At 43.3% G+C, this 17,385-nt stretch overlaps 1 protein-coding gene and 1 long non-coding RNA gene across 2 annotated transcripts in view; one reads left to right on the top strand and one right to left on the bottom strand.

The window, feature by feature from the left end:
- Positions 1 to 17,385, top strand: part of dpy (fibrillin-like protein dumpy) — an 85,664-nt gene that overhangs the window by 48,634 nt on the left and 19,645 nt on the right. The window contains 34 exon segments of the mRNA XM_065317191.1: positions 55 to 375; positions 479 to 1,174; positions 1,232 to 1,543; positions 1,654 to 1,989; positions 2,044 to 2,355; positions 2,422 to 2,742; positions 2,803 to 3,444; positions 3,506 to 3,826; positions 3,884 to 4,210; positions 4,265 to 4,582; positions 4,644 to 4,967; positions 5,023 to 5,349; positions 5,411 to 5,722; positions 5,778 to 6,104; positions 6,172 to 6,819; positions 6,877 to 7,209; positions 7,272 to 9,797; positions 9,856 to 10,176; positions 10,736 to 11,068; positions 11,129 to 11,440; positions 11,495 to 12,136; positions 12,191 to 12,364; positions 12,367 to 12,402; positions 12,405 to 12,866; positions 12,929 to 13,255; positions 13,310 to 13,624; positions 13,682 to 14,377; positions 14,380 to 14,589; positions 14,592 to 14,627; positions 14,683 to 15,006; positions 15,065 to 15,388; positions 15,442 to 15,756; positions 15,814 to 16,815; positions 16,876 to 17,196. Coding sequence (XP_065173263.1) covers positions 55 to 375; positions 479 to 1,174; positions 1,232 to 1,543; positions 1,654 to 1,989; positions 2,044 to 2,355; positions 2,422 to 2,742; positions 2,803 to 3,444; positions 3,506 to 3,826; positions 3,884 to 4,210; positions 4,265 to 4,582; positions 4,644 to 4,967; positions 5,023 to 5,349; positions 5,411 to 5,722; positions 5,778 to 6,104; positions 6,172 to 6,819; positions 6,877 to 7,209; positions 7,272 to 9,797; positions 9,856 to 10,176; positions 10,736 to 11,068; positions 11,129 to 11,440; positions 11,495 to 12,136; positions 12,191 to 12,364; positions 12,367 to 12,402; positions 12,405 to 12,866; positions 12,929 to 13,255; positions 13,310 to 13,624; positions 13,682 to 14,377; positions 14,380 to 14,589; positions 14,592 to 14,627; positions 14,683 to 15,006; positions 15,065 to 15,388; positions 15,442 to 15,756; positions 15,814 to 16,815; positions 16,876 to 17,196 — 14,853 coding nt within the window.
- Positions 10,229 to 13,488, bottom strand: LOC135803548 (uncharacterized). The gene is made up of 2 exons (XR_010550836.1): positions 13,409 to 13,488; positions 10,229 to 13,357 (listed from the first exon to the last, which is right to left on the bottom strand). It is a non-coding gene; the product is annotated as an uncharacterized lncRNA (long non-coding RNA).

Below are 17,385 nucleotides of genomic sequence, written 5' to 3'. Positions count from 1 at the left end.
TATTTACATTTTAGGTCACTAAGGAATAATACAAATTCAATGTTTTTTATGTAGAAGTGAAAGTTCCGGAACCACCTGTAAGCCCATGCGTTCCATCCCCATGTGGACCGAATGCAGAGTGTCGTGTAATTGACGCCCGACCAGTGTGTTCGTGTTTGTTAGGTATGTTTGGAGCACCTCCAAACTGCCGACCGGAATGTGCTATCAACCAAGACTGCCCATCTCACCTCGCGTGTATCAATCAAAAGTGTAAAGACCCTTGTGCGGGTTCGTGCGGTTTTAATGCTCAGTGTAGTGTGCAAAATCATCGCCCTTTGTGTGCCTGTCTACCAGAATATGAAGGAGACCCATTCGTTGGCTGCAATTTACTACCAGGTATTTTTCTACAAACTTTTTATCAGATTCTATGTGTTGGGTTTTCATGATTTCATGTTTTCTGCATGTATTTCAATCTTCACTTTCTTCATTGTGTACATAGTGCAATTAGATACGCCCATCGACCCCTGCAATCCGTCACCATGCGGGGCAAACACTATCTGCAAAGAACAAAATGGTGCTGGTTCATGCAAATGCTTACAAGATTATTTCGGGGATCCGTATGTTGGATGTAGGCCAGAGTGCTTAATGAACAGCGATTGCCCCTCGAATAGAGCATGTTTAGCCAAAAAGTGTAGAGACCCATGTCCCGGAAGTTGTGGCATTAACGCCCAATGTCATGTTATCAATCACAACCCTGTGTGTACATGTGTTTCCGGTTTTGTCGGAGATGCATTGACCCACTGCCGTGTTGAAGTTGACCTAGGTATTATCCCAACCCATTTTGACCAGAATCTATTTACTAAAGATAATTTCACAGTTGTCATAGAAAAACCTCGCAGACACCCTTGTTTACCTTCACCATGTGGACCTTACAGTATCTGTCGGGTTGACCATGATAGACCAGTTTGCTCATGTGATGCTGGTTATCTTGGGGCACCACCAAATTGCAAACCCGAATGTATAGTCAATTCAGAATGTGCGTTAAACCGCGCATGCAGAGCACAAAAATGTGTTGATCCCTGTATAGGAACATGTGGATACAATGCTCTGTGTAAAGTAGTTGCACACAACCCAATTTGCAGTTGTCCACCGGGTCACATCGGTGATCCATTCAACAAATGCGTGTTAGATATCAGTAAGCATGTCACTATTGCAGGGTTGGAATGTTGCTTATTGCATGATCTTCTTTTAGAACCAGTGGTGGTGGAACATGTTGACCCTTGCTCGCCATCACCATGCGGGTCTTACGCTGAATGTCGCGTTGTTGACGAACGCCCAGTATGCTCATGTTTGCCCACTTATTACGGACGCCCACCACATTGCAGACCCCAATGTCTCATTAATTCCGATTGTCCCGCAATGAAAGCTTGCGTAAATGAACGCTGCATTGACCCATGCCCGGGCGCATGTGGTTCTAATACGGAATGTAAATGTATCAATCATGTCCCAATATGCTATTGCATTCCGGGTTACATAGGTGATCCGTTTTCCGGATGTCATTTGAGTAAGTAGACTAACCGAGTCTACTAATTTAGTCTTAGTTGTGTCCGCACTTACTACACTAAACCCCCTTGCTTCTGAAGATCTGTTGTACTATTATACTATGTCTTTTAGTTATACAACCCGTGGAAGAACCACGTCACCCGTGCAACCCTTCACCATGTGGTGCAAATGCGGCGTGTAATGAACGCAATGGTGCTGGATCTTGTGTATGTCTACCCGATTATTTCGGTGACCCATATTCGGCTTGTAGACCTGAATGTGTGATGAATTCCGATTGTTCCTTTGACCGTACCTGTATTAATAACAAATGCAAAGACCCTTGTATTGGCACTTGTGGCCTTAATGCCGAATGTCGGGTAGCTCATCACAACCCAGTCTGCACTTGTTTGCCAGGATACACAGGCAACCCTTCGACTTCTTGTCAACTGATACCACCACCTCCACTAAGTAATCTCTCAACAACTTTTGTTTGATCTATACTCTAATTTTCAATTTCTTTAGTTGTGCATGAACCTACAGACCCATGTCTACCATCTCCATGTGGACCATATAGTGTCTGTAGAAATATAAATGGTCACGCAGTGTGCTCTTGTCAGAGAAACTACATTGGTACACCTCCTGGTTGTCGTCCAGAATGTACCATAAGCGCGGATTGTAATCAGGACAGAGCTTGTATTAAAAACAAATGTCAGGACCCTTGTCCCGGTACGTGTGGCTTGAATGCCCGCTGCCAAGTTGTAAATCACAACGCAATCTGTAGTTGTGCACCTGGTTTCACTGGAGATCCGTTTATTAGATGTTTGCAGGAGCAAAGTAAGCTACCTCTAACTCTAACAATCACTAACTTAGGAATATCAATTACACAATTTACACTTTCAGAAACACCTGTTGTAATACCAGCTGGCAACCCATGTGTGCCCTCACCATGTGGGCCTAATTCCCAATGCAGGGTCATAAATGATCAGGGTGTTTGCTCGTGTTTAGAAAACTTTATTGGCAGACCTCCAAATTGTAGACCTGAATGTACCATTAACGCGGAATGCCCTGGTAACTTAGCCTGTTTACATGAAAAATGTAGAGACCCATGCCCTGGATCATGCGGAGTTAACACTAATTGTGTTGTTGTCCGCCATGCCCCACTATGTACCTGTCATAGTGGTTATACTGGTGACCCATTTGTGGGATGTTCACCAATCCCAAGTAAGACAAGAGAACCCCCATTAATTTCTGAATTAGATTTTGACCATATTAATATTTTAGTTCAACCTGTTGAAGAAGTCAGAAACCCATGCAACCCATCTCCATGTGGAGCAAATGCAGTTTGCAAAGAACGCAATGGTGCAGGTTCCTGTACTTGTTTACCAGAATATTTCGGTGATCCATACACTGCTTGCCAACCTGAATGCGTTATCAATGCTGATTGCCCTCACAACAAAGCCTGTGTTAACATGAAATGTACAGATCCGTGCCCTGGCACATGTGGTATTAATGCTGAATGCAGGGTTAACAACCACGCTCCAAATTGTTTCTGTTTTGCTGGATACAGTGGTAATCCCGCTGTGGCTTGCCATTTACCACCACCTGTTATTCACGAGGAACCAAAATCAGACCCGTGCGTGCCTTCCCCATGTGGACCATACAGTACTTGCAGGGTTTTGAATGGTCATGCAGTTTGTTCCTGTCAACCTAACTATATTGGTAGCCCACCAATGTGTAGACCTGAATGCATGATCAGTGCGGATTGCTCCTTGCAAAAGGCATGCGTCAATACAAAATGTGTTGATCCATGTCCCGGTACATGTGGGTTAAACGCACGTTGTCATGTTGTAAACCACAATCCGATCTGTAGTTGCCCGGCTGATTTTGTAGGTGATCCGTTTGTTCGTTGTCTTCAACAAGAAAGTAAGGATAATGGTACTTTTTCAGTTGAACCAATTTTTAAATTTGAATATTGTTTTATTAGAACGCCCTGTAATTGAACCAACTAGAAACCCTTGTCTGCCATCGCCCTGTGGACCAAATTCTATTTGCCGAGCAATTGGTAATACTCCAGCTTGTTCATGTAAAACTGGTTATGTAGGTCGTCCTCCAAGCTGTAGACCTGAATGTACAATCAGTGTTGAATGCCCAAGTAACTTGGCTTGCATTAATGAAAAATGTCAGGATCCATGCCCAGGTTCTTGTGGTTCTAATGCCGAATGCCAGGTTATTAACCATCGATCTGTTTGTATGTGTATTATTGGATATACTGGAGATCCATTTGCTGGTTGCAGTATCATACCAGGTATTTTCCCAAAAATGTTAGAGGAATCCCCAAATTTATTATCTTATTATTATTTAGTGGTACAACCTGTTGAAATACCAAGTGACCCTTGTAATCCAAGCCCATGTGGAGCAAATGCAATTTGCAAAGAAAGAAATGGTGTTGGTTCTTGTATTTGCATTGATCAGTATTCTGGAGATCCGTACACAAGTTGTAGACCGGAATGTGTAACCAATTCAGATTGTGCAAGACACCTGGCTTGTCTGAACAACAAATGCAGAGACCCTTGTCCTGGAATTTGCGGTCTTAATGCCGAATGTCATGTGTCAAACCATGCCCCTGTTTGTAATTGTCTACCTGGATATATTGGTAACCCTCTATCGTCATGTCATTTACCTCCACCTGGTAAGCTTTCCCAAAAGCACATTAAAACCCTTTCTAAACTTATAAATTTTGTAGTTATTCATGATGAACCTAAATCAGACCCATGTGTACCATCACAATGTGGTCCCTACAGTCAATGCAGAGTAGTAGATGGTCATGCCGTCTGCTCCTGTTTATCAAATTACATTGGTACACCACCATCATGTAGACCCGAATGTGTGGTCAGCACAGAATGCTCTCAAAACAAAGCTTGTCTCAACAACAAATGTCAAGACCCATGCCCAGGTACCTGTGGTCTAAATGCTCGTTGCCAAGTTATAAACCACAACCCAATCTGCAGTTGTCCTGCTGGGTACATAGGTGACCCATTCGTTCGTTGCAATCAAGAAGAAAGTAAGACACACACTAACCCTTAGTTCTGTGTAGAACCTTTCTGTAACTCTTTTATTTCTAGAACGACCTGTTGTTGTGCCAAGTGGCAACCCTTGTATACCTTCACCGTGTGGACCCAACTCTCAATGTAGGGTTGTAGGTGAACACGCGGCATGCTCTTGTCTTCCCAACTATATTGGTAGATCACCAAACTGTCGACCCGAATGTACAATAAACGCTGAATGTGCTGGAAACCTTGCATGCCAGAATGAGAAATGCGTGGATCCATGTCCGGGTTCTTGCGGTGCTTTCACTTCATGTAGAGTAATAAAACATGCGCCTGTTTGCATGTGCGAAGATGGGTATACGGGCGACCCGTTCTCGGGTTGCAGGCCTATTCCACTTAGTAAGATTAATTATTCTGTTTGTGTTCTTTCTATTTATGCATGTGTTTCTTTTAGCTCCGTTACCGGTTGAAACTCCACGTGATCCTTGCAATCCAACACCTTGCGGTGCTAACGCCCAATGCAGGGAACACAACGGTGCGGGTTCCTGTGTATGTTTACCAGAATATTTCGGTGATCCATACACAGGTTGCCGACCGGAATGTGTGACAAACTCAGATTGTGATCGCAGTAAAGCATGTGTAAATCAAAAATGCAAGGATCCGTGCCCTGGCACTTGCGGGATTAACGCAGAATGCCATGTGTTCAACCATGCTCCAAGCTGTAGCTGTATTCAGGGATACACTGGAAACCCATCTACTTCTTGTTCTCTTATTGTAGTTTGTAAGATATTGCACTTTATTGATCTATTCTTCACCTGTGACTTAAATCTTCTTTTATTTAGTGGCCGAGGAACCTAGAAACCCATGTGTGCCTTCTCCATGTGGACCTTATTCTATATGCAGGGAAGTAAACGGTCATGCCGTTTGCTCTTGCAACGCGGGTTATATTGGTGCACCACCTATGTGCAAACCTGAATGTGTTGTCAGCTCAGAATGCCCACAAAACAAAGCATGTTCTAATCAAAAATGTGTTGACCCTTGCCCCGGGACTTGTGGCCACAATGCTAAATGTCAAGTTATAAACCACAACCCGATTTGTAGTTGCCCCATTGGTTACAGTGGTGACGCATTCGTCAGTTGCTCTTTGATTGAATGTAAGATTTTCTTCTTTTGCTGTTATTGGTAAATGTCAATGATTTTCCATTTTAGTACCACCGCCAAAAGCCGTTGTGAACCCATGCGACCCTTCACCGTGCGGTCCCAACTCGCAATGCCGAGTTATTGGGGACCAAGCGGCTTGTTCTTGCCTACCTAATTATATTGGTCGTGCGCCAAATTGTCGACCTGAATGTACTAGTGATTCTGAATGCGCCAACAATCTTGCATGTCGAAATGAGAAATGTAAAAATCCTTGCTCTGGGTACTGCGGTCAAAATGCTATCTGTACTGTTGTGAACCATAAGTCTGTCTGTTCTTGTCTTCCTGGTTTTGTTGGAAATGCTCTGGTTGCATGTCAATTACCTCCGCCACCACCATGTAAGAAATCTGGTTCAGATTTTTTATGTCTAGAAACCATATTCACATAACCTGATTTTATTTACAGCATCTGAAAGGACTCCGCCAGCTACACCATGTTCTCCATCACCTTGTGGACCAAACGCTGAATGCCGTGAACAAAATGGCGCTGGTGCTTGCATCTGTCCACCAAATTATCTGGGTGATCCTTATGATAAGACCAGAGGATGTCACAGAGAATGTGAGACTAGTAACGATTGCAGTCCACAGTTGGCTTGCGTTGCATTCAAATGCGTTGACCCATGTCCTGGAACCTGTGGCATTTTAGCCGAGTGCCATGTTAACTCACACGTTCCGACTTGCGTATGCCTGCCTGGTTTTACCGGTGATCCATTCTTCCAATGTAGAGAAATTCCTGTGGAGGTTGTGACCCGCAGGCCTGAAGACCCATGCAACCCATCACCGTGTGGCCTTAATAGTCAATGTCGCAATGTTGATGGTCATAGCGTATGCTCATGTTTACCTAATTTCATTGGTGCACCGCCAAACTGTAAACCCGAATGCGTTGTAAGCTCAGAATGTCCACTGGACAAAGCTTGTCTGCAACAGAAATGCAGTGACCCATGCCCGAATACTTGCGGAATTGGAGCTCAATGTTACGCGAAAAATCATAACCCAATTTGTGCTTGCCCACCTGGTTATACTGGAGATCCATTTACAAGATGTTCACCACAACGTAAGTAACTTAGGGTTTATGTTAAACATTAAGGGTAATTATTTATTGTGTAAACAGCGGTTGAAGCTGAACCACCAGCAACAGAACGCCCACCATCATGCCAACCGTCACCATGCGGACCTAACTCTAAATGCCAAATCCGTAATGGCGTTCCGTCTTGTTCCTGTTTGCCTAGCTATGTAGGAGCCCCTCCAAACTGTAGACCTGAATGTGTTATCAATTCAGAGTGTAGCAGCCAATTGGCTTGTATCAACTTGAAATGTAGAGACCCTTGCCCTGGTTCATGTGGTGCAAGTGCCAAATGCCATGTTCTCAATCATGTTCCAATTTGTACTTGTGAGGAAGGATATACAGGGGATCCATTTACTCAATGTAGACCAAAACCACCTGGTAAGTTTAACTACGTCCCAATTTTTTCAACCAGAATACTAACTCCATTGAAAATATTAAAGCCCCAACACCAAGGCCAGAAGACCCTTGCGACCCATCTCCGTGTGGGCCAAATGCCCAATGCAACAATGGTGTTTGTACCTGTTTACCAGAATATTTAGGCAATCCATACGAGGCTTGCAGACCAGAATGTGTTCTGAACAATGAATGTAGCCGAGATAAGGCATGCCTTAGAAACAAATGTAAAGATCCTTGCCCTGGAACCTGCGGTCAGAACGCACGTTGTGATGTAATCAACCACATTCCAACTTGTTCCTGCCAAGATGGTTACACAGGCGATCCATTCACTCACTGCCGCGTACAAGAACCACCAGCGCCTGAACCAAAACGTGACCCATGCCATCCATCACCATGTGGACCAAACAGTCAATGCCGAAACGTAAATGATCATGCCGTTTGCTCTTGTGTGCAAGGCTTCTTCGGAACACCACCAAATTGCAAACCAGAATGTATTGTTAGCTCGGAATGTCCACTGACAAAAGCATGCGTGAATCAAAAGTGCACAGACCCATGCCTAGGATCTTGTGGAATTGGAGCACGTTGCGAAGTTATCAATCACAGCCCAATTTGTAGTTGTCCAGAAAGACAAACTGGAGATCCATTCCAAAGCTGTAGAGAATTGCCCAGAGCACCTGAACCTGATGATGATTACCGGGATCCATGCCTGCCATCTCCATGTGGACCAAATTCAGTTTGTAGAAATGTTGGTGAAAGTCCATCCTGTTCCTGTGTAGCAGGATATGTTGGCAATCCACCAAACTGTAGACCAGAATGTGTTATCAACCCAGACTGTCCAAGTAATCAAGCTTGTATCAATAACAAATGTATTGACCCATGCCCAGGTAGTTGTGGTCAGAACGCCGAGTGCCGAGTAATCAGTCACACCGTGTCTTGCTACTGCTCTCCCGGATTTACTGGTAATCCATTTGTGCAATGTATTGTGCAAAAGGAAGACATACCAAAACCATGTGAACCATCTCCATGTGGTGCCAACGCAGTCTGCAAAGAACGAAATGGCGCTGGATCTTGTATCTGTTTGCCAGACTACCAAGGAAATCCATATGAAGGATGTAGACCTGAATGTGTTCTCAGTTCAGATTGTCCCACAAATAGGGCTTGTATCCGAAACAAATGCCAAGACCCATGCCCGGGAGTATGTGGTACAAATGCAGAATGCAGTGTTATCAACCACGTGCCAACGTGTACTTGCGTATTTGGATATATTGGAAATCCATTCACTAGTTGTACTCCAGAACCTCAACCACCAGTTGATGATGTACCAGTGGTTGATCCATGCAATCCAAGCCCATGTGGACCTAACAGTCAATGTAGAAATATCAACGACCATGCTGTGTGTTCCTGCCAACCTGAATATTTTGGAACACCACCAAATTGCAAACCCGAATGCGTTGTCAGTTCGGAATGCCCTCAGGACAAAGCGTGCCATAAATTCAAATGTGCCAATCCATGCCGAGGAACTTGCGGAGTGGGTGCAAGATGTGAAGTCATCAACCACAATCCAATCTGTAGTTGCCCGCATGGTCTCACTGGAGATCCATTTACGCGTTGCTATGAACCTCCACCACCTCCGCGTACACCTGAACCTGAACCACCTCGGGATCCTTGTTTACCATCGCCATGTGGAGCAAATTCAATATGTAGAGCAAACGGTGATCAAGCATCATGTTCCTGCCTCGCAAATTATGTTGGATCACCTCCAAACTGCCGACCTGAATGCGTTGTCAACACAGACTGCCCTTCAAACCTCGCTTGTATTACTGAAAAGTGTAGAGATCCATGCCCAGGCTCATGTGGCTTCAATGCCGACTGTAGGATACAGAACCACATTCCTAACTGTATCTGTATTCAAGATTATATTGGTGATCCTTTCGTTCAGTGCAATCCAAGACCACCGGCACCAATAGTTCATGACGACCCATGCAATCCATCACCATGTGGAAACAACGCACAATGCAACAATGGCCTCTGCACTTGCCTACCAGAATACCATGGAGATCCTTACCGAGGTTGCAGACCAGAATGTACAATGAACGCAGACTGCTCACCAAATAAGTCATGCAGTAACAACAAATGTATTGACCCATGCCCAGGCACTTGCGGTCAAGGCGCCCGTTGTGATGTAGTAAACCATATTCCTACATGCAGTTGCCCAGCAGGTTTTGAAGGTGATCCATTCACTTCCTGTCGCCCGATTGTAATTGTTGAACATAAACAACCATGCAACCCATCACCCTGCGGCCCTAACAGCATTTGCAACGTAATCAACTCAGTGGCGGTCTGTGCCTGTCAAACCGGATACATTGGTAGTCCACCAGCTTGTAGACCAGAATGCGTAGTCAGTGCGGAATGCACCCTGACTCAAGCATGCCTCAACAACAAATGCATAGACCCATGTCCGGGAACTTGTGGAATAAGCGCGAAATGCCAAGTGATCAATCACAACCCAATTTGTAGTTGTACCAGCGGTAATACAGGAGATCCATTCTCCAGATGCTACCCAATCATAGGTAATCTATATTGATTTATTTTTCATTTTGAAAAATGATTAACCTTTTTTTTGTTTAGTGCAAGACACACCAAAAGTACCAGAAAACCCGTGTGTGCCATCTCCGTGCGGTGCTAATTCGGTTTGTCAAGTCCGAGGGGAAAGTCCCGCTTGCTCGTGTCTCCCGAACTTTATTGGTGCGCCGCCAAATTGCCGCCCGGAGTGTACCATCAATCCGGAATGCTCGAGCTCGTTAGCTTGCATTCGTCAAAAGTGCAGTGATCCGTGTCCGGGTTCGTGTGGTTCTAATGCAGTGTGTAAAGTGATCAACCATAACCCAGTGTGTACGTGCATTCCTGGTTACAATGGAGATCCATTCACCGGTTGCAGTATTATACCTGGTGAGTGTTTTATAACTAATAAATGGCATGCCAACGTTGGAGCAGAATAATATTCAAAAATTAACAGATTTTTATTAAAATAAAATAAAATAAAAATTCTGCTTTTGCGTGTCTGGTGGAGGAATTATTTTATTTTCCGGGAAGTAATGATTGATATAATGTGTTTTTAATGAAACACCTTGTATCAACGTTATTGATTCTGTTTTTATTTATTTTCCAAACGCTTCTCGCTTCAAACTGCTTCTTATTTATATAATCAAAAAAGGTAAGTGATTTCCAATGGTAACAGCGTTATATTTAAAGACCTTGCGTATACGCCCTCCTTGCGGAAATACCAACCCCAAAACGAAATAATGCTTTGGCCAAAACTCATTGCGGTAACGAAAATCAAGCTGAAACATAATACATAACTGCGCTTAACCAAATCTCGCCCCGCCAAAGCCCAAGCCCACACATGCCAAACATTAATGCCAAACTGCGCCACTACCCCCGCTGCAATCAAACGCTTCAACAAAGCAATATAGTTTTCTAATTGGTGGTAATGATTGTCCCGTTTCAGTCCAAAGTACGCCAATAGAATTTTTAGACCCGTGCCAGCCTAGTCCGTGCGGCATCAACGCAATTTGCAAAGTGCGCAATAACGCTGGTTCATGCAGTTGCATTCCTGATCATATTGGTAACCCTTACGAAGGATGCAGACCTGAATGCATTCATAATAGCGACTGCCCGTCACACCAAGCTTGCATGAACAATAAATGCAAAGACCCATGTCCGGGTGTTTGTGGTCAACATGCAAACTGCCGAGTTGTCAATCATTTGCCCACATGTAACTGCGATCCAGGTTACACAGGAAATCCGTTTAGTTATTGCACCTTACCACCAGCAGATGAACGTAAGATTGATGGTAGCCTACTAATTCAATTGATAAACCAAATTTGGTACCCTATTTCAGCTGTGAGACAACCCGTCAACCCTTGTCAACCATCACCTTGTGGGCCTAACAGCCAATGTCGTGACATTAATGAACAAGCGGTTTGTTCTTGTTTGCCCACATTTATAGGTAGCCCACCAAGTTGTAGACCCGAATGCGTTACTAGTTCAGAATGTATTCTGACCCAAGCTTGCAAGAATCAAAAATGTGTTGATCCATGCCCAGGCACATGCGGTATAAACGCGCAGTGTCAAGTGATTAATCACAGCCCTATTTGCACTTGTAAAGCTAGTCATACGGGAGATCCATTTACTAGATGCTACCCCATACCACGTAAGAGCTGTTTGCAATACAGCTTTGAGGAAACCCTAATTAATTTTCTTTTAGCTCCACAACCACCAAAGCAGGACCCTGTTTATGTAAACCCTTGTTTGCCGTCACCTTGTGGACCATTCTCTGAATGCAGAGATAGAGGTGGTTCACCATCATGTTCTTGTTTACCTAATTATATTGGTAGCCCGCCAAATTGCAGACCTGAATGTACAATTAATTCAGAATGTTCAAGTAATCTTGCTTGCATTCGTGAAAAGTGCATAGATCCATGCCCGGGTTCTTGTGGAACTAATGCCCAATGCAGGGTTATTAATCACACGCCAATTTGTACCTGTTTTGAGGGATACACTGGCGATCCATTTTTAGCTTGTCGGTTAAAACCACCACCTCCACCTGAACCGGTACAGTCAGACCCTTGCAATCCATCACCATGTGGGCCTAATGCTCAATGCAGGGATGGTGTTTGTACCTGTTCACCAGAATATCAAGGAGATCCTTATAGAGGATGTAGACCTGAATGTGTCCTGAATAGTGATTGTAACAGAAACCAAGCTTGTATTAGAAACAAGTGTAAAGACCCATGTCCTGGTACTTGTGGACAGAATGCTGAATGTAATGTGGTTAACCACATCCCGATGTGTTCTTGTCTGCCAGGTTTCACTGGAAATGCTTTTATTCTATGCAATAGGGTTCCACGTAAGAAAGATCTCCTTTCATTTAGGGTAATATATCTTAATAAAATAATTTTAGCACCAGTTAAGTCAAATCCATGTAATCCAAGCCCTTGTGGGCCAAACAGTCAATGCCGTGAAATTAACGGACAAGCCGTTTGTTCCTGTGTACCTGGTTATATTGGCGCACCACCAACTTGTCGACCTGAATGTATTACCAGCTCAGAATGCCCTCTAAACCAAGCATGTGTTAATCAAAATGTATTGACCCATGTCCTGGAACATGTGGGTTGAGGCTATCTGTCAAGTTGTCAACCACAATCCAATTTGTAGTTGTCCATCGGGATTATCTGGTGATCCATTTATTCGTTGTCTTCAAATTCGTAAGACATTTTTATTTTCAGTAAAAAATTCAGGTCTAACTCAAAATATTTTAGAACAAGCTCCTGTAGAAATTGTAAATCCATGCAATCCATCACCATGTGGACCAAATGCACAATGTCGCGAGATAAACAATCAGGCTTCTTGTTCATGCCTTCCAAATTACACAGGAGTCCCACCAAATTGCAGACCCGAATGTGTCAGTAACTCAGAATGTGCTAGTCACTTGGCTTGTATAAATCAAAAGTGTAAAGACCCATGTCCAGGAGTATGTGGTCAAAATGCTGAATGTAGAACACTGAGCCACACTCCAAACTGTGTTTGCATACCAGGATATATTGGTGATCCGTTTATCAGATGCAATTCTCCACCTCGTAAGATTATCTCAATCAAAGAAACATTTTTGAATAATAATTACCATTAAATACTATTTTAGCCCCTGTTGTTACGGAGACTGTTAACCCTTGCCATCCATCACCCTGTGGTGTGAATGCAATTTGCAGAGAACAGAACCGCGCTGGTGCATGTACCTGTATTAGTGATTACATTGGTAATCCATATGAAGGTTGTAGACCTGAATGTACTTTGAACACTGATTGCCCCTCCAACAAAGCATGCATCAACAACAAATGCAAAGACCCATGTCCTGGAACATGCGGTCAGAATGCGGAATGTCAAGTTATCAATCATTTACCGTCTTGTACTTGTATTCCTGGTTATACTGGGGATCCATTCAGATATTGCAACCTACCTCCACCAGAACGTAAGTTAATTATAAACTTTATAAGGACCAATATATAAGTAGGAGATATTTTAGCGGTTTTGCAAGAACCTACCAACCCTTGTCAGCCTTCACCATGTGGGCCTAATAGTCAATGCCGTGAAGTGAATGGTCAAGCAGTTTGTTCATGCTTACCGGAATATATCGGTAGTCCACCTGGTTGTCGCCCTGAATGTACAGTCAGCTCTGAATGTGCCCAAAACAAAGCTTGTCTTAATCAGAAATGTGTTGACCCATGCCCAGGCACTTGCGGCTTAAACGCACAATGCCATGTTTTGAATCATAGCCCAATCTGTGCTTGCCAATCAGAATATACTGGTGATCCGTTCACCAGATGCTTCCCAATACCACGTAAGAATTGGCAATCACATAATTATAAAATATGTTTGTCATTTATATAAATTGTAGCACCCTCTCCAGTACCCGTACAACACACGCCTGTTAACCCATGCGTGCCATCACCTTGTGGGCCTAACTCTCAATGCAGAGACATTGGTGGTTCTCCATCGTGCTCCTGCCTAACTAATTATATAGGAAGCCCACCTAATTGCAGACCAGAATGTACCATCAATTCAGAATGTTCTAGTAACCTTGCTTGTATTCGAGAAAAATGTATTGACCCATGCCCAGGTTCATGTGGAACTGGTGCAGTATGCAATGTTATCAATCATACACCAATTTGTACTTGCCCAGATGGTTACACTGGAGATCCATTTACAAATTGCTATCCAAAACCACCACCACCACCGGAACCAGTTGCTACTGATCCATGCAATCCATCACCATGTGGATCTAATGCACAATGCCGTGATGGTATTTGCACTTGTTTACCAGAATATCAAGGTGACCCTTATCGAGGTTGTAGACCAGAATGTGTCCTAAACTCCGATTGCGACAGAAGCAAAGCTTGTATTAGAAATAAATGCAAAGATCCATGCCCTGGCACCTGTGGCCAGAACGCTGAATGCAACGTAGTCAATCACATTCCAATGTGTTCTTGCATTCCTGGATACACCGGAAATGCCTTTGTTGTGTGTAATCGTATTCCACCGGCAATTAAAACAAACCCTTGCAACCCAAGTCCATGTGGACCAAACAGTCAATGTAGGAAATAAACGACCAAGCTGTATGCTCCTGCGTACCAGGATATATTGGTAGCCCACCAACTTGTCGACCTGAATGCGTAATCAGTTCAGAATGTCCTTTGAATCAAGCATGCGTAAATCAAAAATGCATTGACCCTTGTCCGGGAACCTGTGGAATAGGAGCAATTTGCCAAGTGGTTAACCACAACCCGATATGTAGTTGCCCAGCTAAGAAACTGGTGATCCGTTTATACGTTGCTACCCAATTCGTAAGTTATTTTCAGGAATTGAAGACAATACCAACCACTGATTAAATTATTTTAGCGGTAGAACCTGTTCTTCAGGAACCAGTAGACCCATGTAATCCATCACCTTGTGGTCATAATAGTATTTGTAGAGCAGTTGGTGATTCACCGTCTTGTTCTTGTTTGCCTGAATTTATTGGCTCACCACCAAACTGCCGCCCTGAATGTACTAGTAACTCAGAATGTTCAAACCATCTGGCGTGCATGAATCAAAAATGTAAGGATCCTTGCCCGGGGACATGCGGAACTAATGCCGAATGTCGTGTGGTTAGTCATACACCAAACTGCATTTGTCTTCCTGGTTATATTGGTGATCCCTTCAGACAATGCCAATTTGACCAACGTAAGTCTAGTAATACCCAATTAGGAACCCTTTTTAATATTGTTATTTATATATCTAGCAAAACCAGTTGAGCACAGAACACCATGTGTTCCATCACCATGTGGCGCTAATGCTATATGCAAAGAACAAAATGGCGCTGGATCTTGCACATGTTTGCCTGATTATCTTGGTAATCCCTATGAGGGTTGTAGACCTGAATGTACTTTAAATTCAGATTGCCCATCAAATAAGGCATGCATTGCTAATAAATGCAAAGACCCATGTCCTGGTACATGCGGACAAAACGCTGAATGCTATGTCAAAAATCATTTACCATCTTGCACATGCCTACCAGGATATACTGGAGATCCATTCTCTTATTGTACTTTACCTCCACCAGAACGTAAGTTAATCAAAATAATCTTAAACCCATGCGCGAATTAATATTTATTTTAGCTGTCCAACAAGAACCAATAAACCCTTGTCAACCTTCACCATGTGGGCCTAACAGCCAATGTCGTGAAGTAAACAATCAAGCGGTTTGTTCTTGTTTGCCTGAATTCATCGGTAGCCCACCAAACTGTAGACCAGAATGTACAGTTAGTTCTGAATGTGCCTTAAGTAAAGCATGCGTAAATCGGAAATGTATTGATCCATGCCCAGGCACTTGTGGTATTAACGCACATTGCCAAGTTATCAACCACAGCCCAATCTGCTCTTGTCAGAGTGGTTTCACGGGAGATCCATTCACACGTTGTTACAATATACCACGTAAGATAACCCCATCAAACAATTTCTAGAAGTCAATCTATTTTATTGCATTTTTAGCTCCCCAACATATACCACCAACACCAGTGGTAGTAAACCCTTGTGTGCCATCACCATGTGGCCCTAACTCTCAATGCAGAGATATAGGAGGTTCACCTTCTTGCTCCTGTCTTGCTACTTTTGTAGGAAGTCCACCAAATTGTCGACCTGAATGTACAATCAATTCAGAATGCTCTAGTAATCTTGCATGTATCAATCAAAAATGTCGTGACCCATGCCCTGGATCATGCGGATCTAATGCCGTTTGCAATGTCCGAAACCACATACCAATCTGTACATGCATTGAAGGATATATAGGAGATCCATTTACAAGTTGCCGTCCAGCACCACCACCACAACAGGAACCTGTTATTACAGACCCTTGCAATCCGTCTCCATGCGGGGCTAATGCTCAATGCAGGGATGGTATTTGTACTTGTTTACCAGAATATCAAGGTGATCCATATAGGGGATGCAGACCTGAATGTGTCCTCAATTCGGACTGTAACAGAAACCTGGCTTGTATCCGCAACAAATGCAAAGACCCTTGTCCTGGTACCTGCGGTACCAATGCTGAATGCTCAGTAATCAATCACATTCCGATGTGTACTTGCTTCCCAGGCTACAGTGGAAACGCGTTTATTCTGTGTTCACCAATACCACGTAAGATTTTTATTCTTGAGACAAGGTTAGGAAATAATTTGCCATTTCTTATAGCTCCGGTTAAAACAAACCCTTGTAATCCGTCCCCATGTGGGCCAAACAGTCAATGTCGTGAAATTAACGACCAAGCTGTATGCTCTTGCGTTCCTGGTTACATTGGTGCACCTCCAACATGTAGACCTGAATGCGTAACAAGTCAAGAATGTCCTCTGAATGAAGCTTGCGTTAATCAGAAATGTATCAACCCTTGCCCTGGAACATGCGGTCTAAATGCCAACTGTCAAGTTATCAATCATAATCCAATTTGTTCATGCTCTCCTGGGTACACTGGTGACCCGTTCACAAGATGCATCGTAAAACGTAATTATATTGTATTATTAATTCAGATTGGTTTCTAAACTATTCTGGGATTGATTGTAGAAGAAGAACCTGTTGTTAGTCCTACAAACCCGTGTGTGCCATCACCATGTGGTGCAAATGCAGAATGTAGGAATATTAATGAATCCCCTTCGTGTTCATGTCTGCCCACCTTTATCGGAAGCCCACCAAATTGTCGCCCTGAATGTGTCAGTAATACCGAATGTGCCAGTCACTTGGCATGCATCAATCAAAAGTGCAAAGACCCTTGCCCTGGAATTTGCGGTCAGAATGCGGAATGCAAAGTTGTTAGCCACACACCAAATTGCGTATGTCAAACCGGATACATTGGCAATCCATTCACTGCGTGCACATTACCGCCAAGTAAGTTGAAACTGATTGCTTTGATGACAGAAACAAAATGCAGCCACTAGATATTAAATTAATTTATTTATTATTATATATATATTATATGTATATTATATATATTATATTATATATATATTATATTATATGCGGAATTTTGTGGAAAGTTAAAACTAATACTGAACGGTTTGGTAACCCTAAAGTAAC

This window comes from Atheta coriaria, unplaced genomic scaffold (genome assembly GCF_025399875.1).
Source record: "Atheta coriaria isolate IRGN ID8LTWV9N9 unplaced genomic scaffold, Caltech_Dcor_3.1 hic_scaffold_3_pilon, whole genome shotgun sequence".
Classification (NCBI taxonomy): domain Eukaryota; kingdom Metazoa; phylum Arthropoda; class Insecta; order Coleoptera; family Staphylinidae; genus Dalotia; species Dalotia coriaria.
Note: the sequence above shows the minus strand (reverse complement) of the source record. Positions and strands in the feature narration are given on the sequence as shown.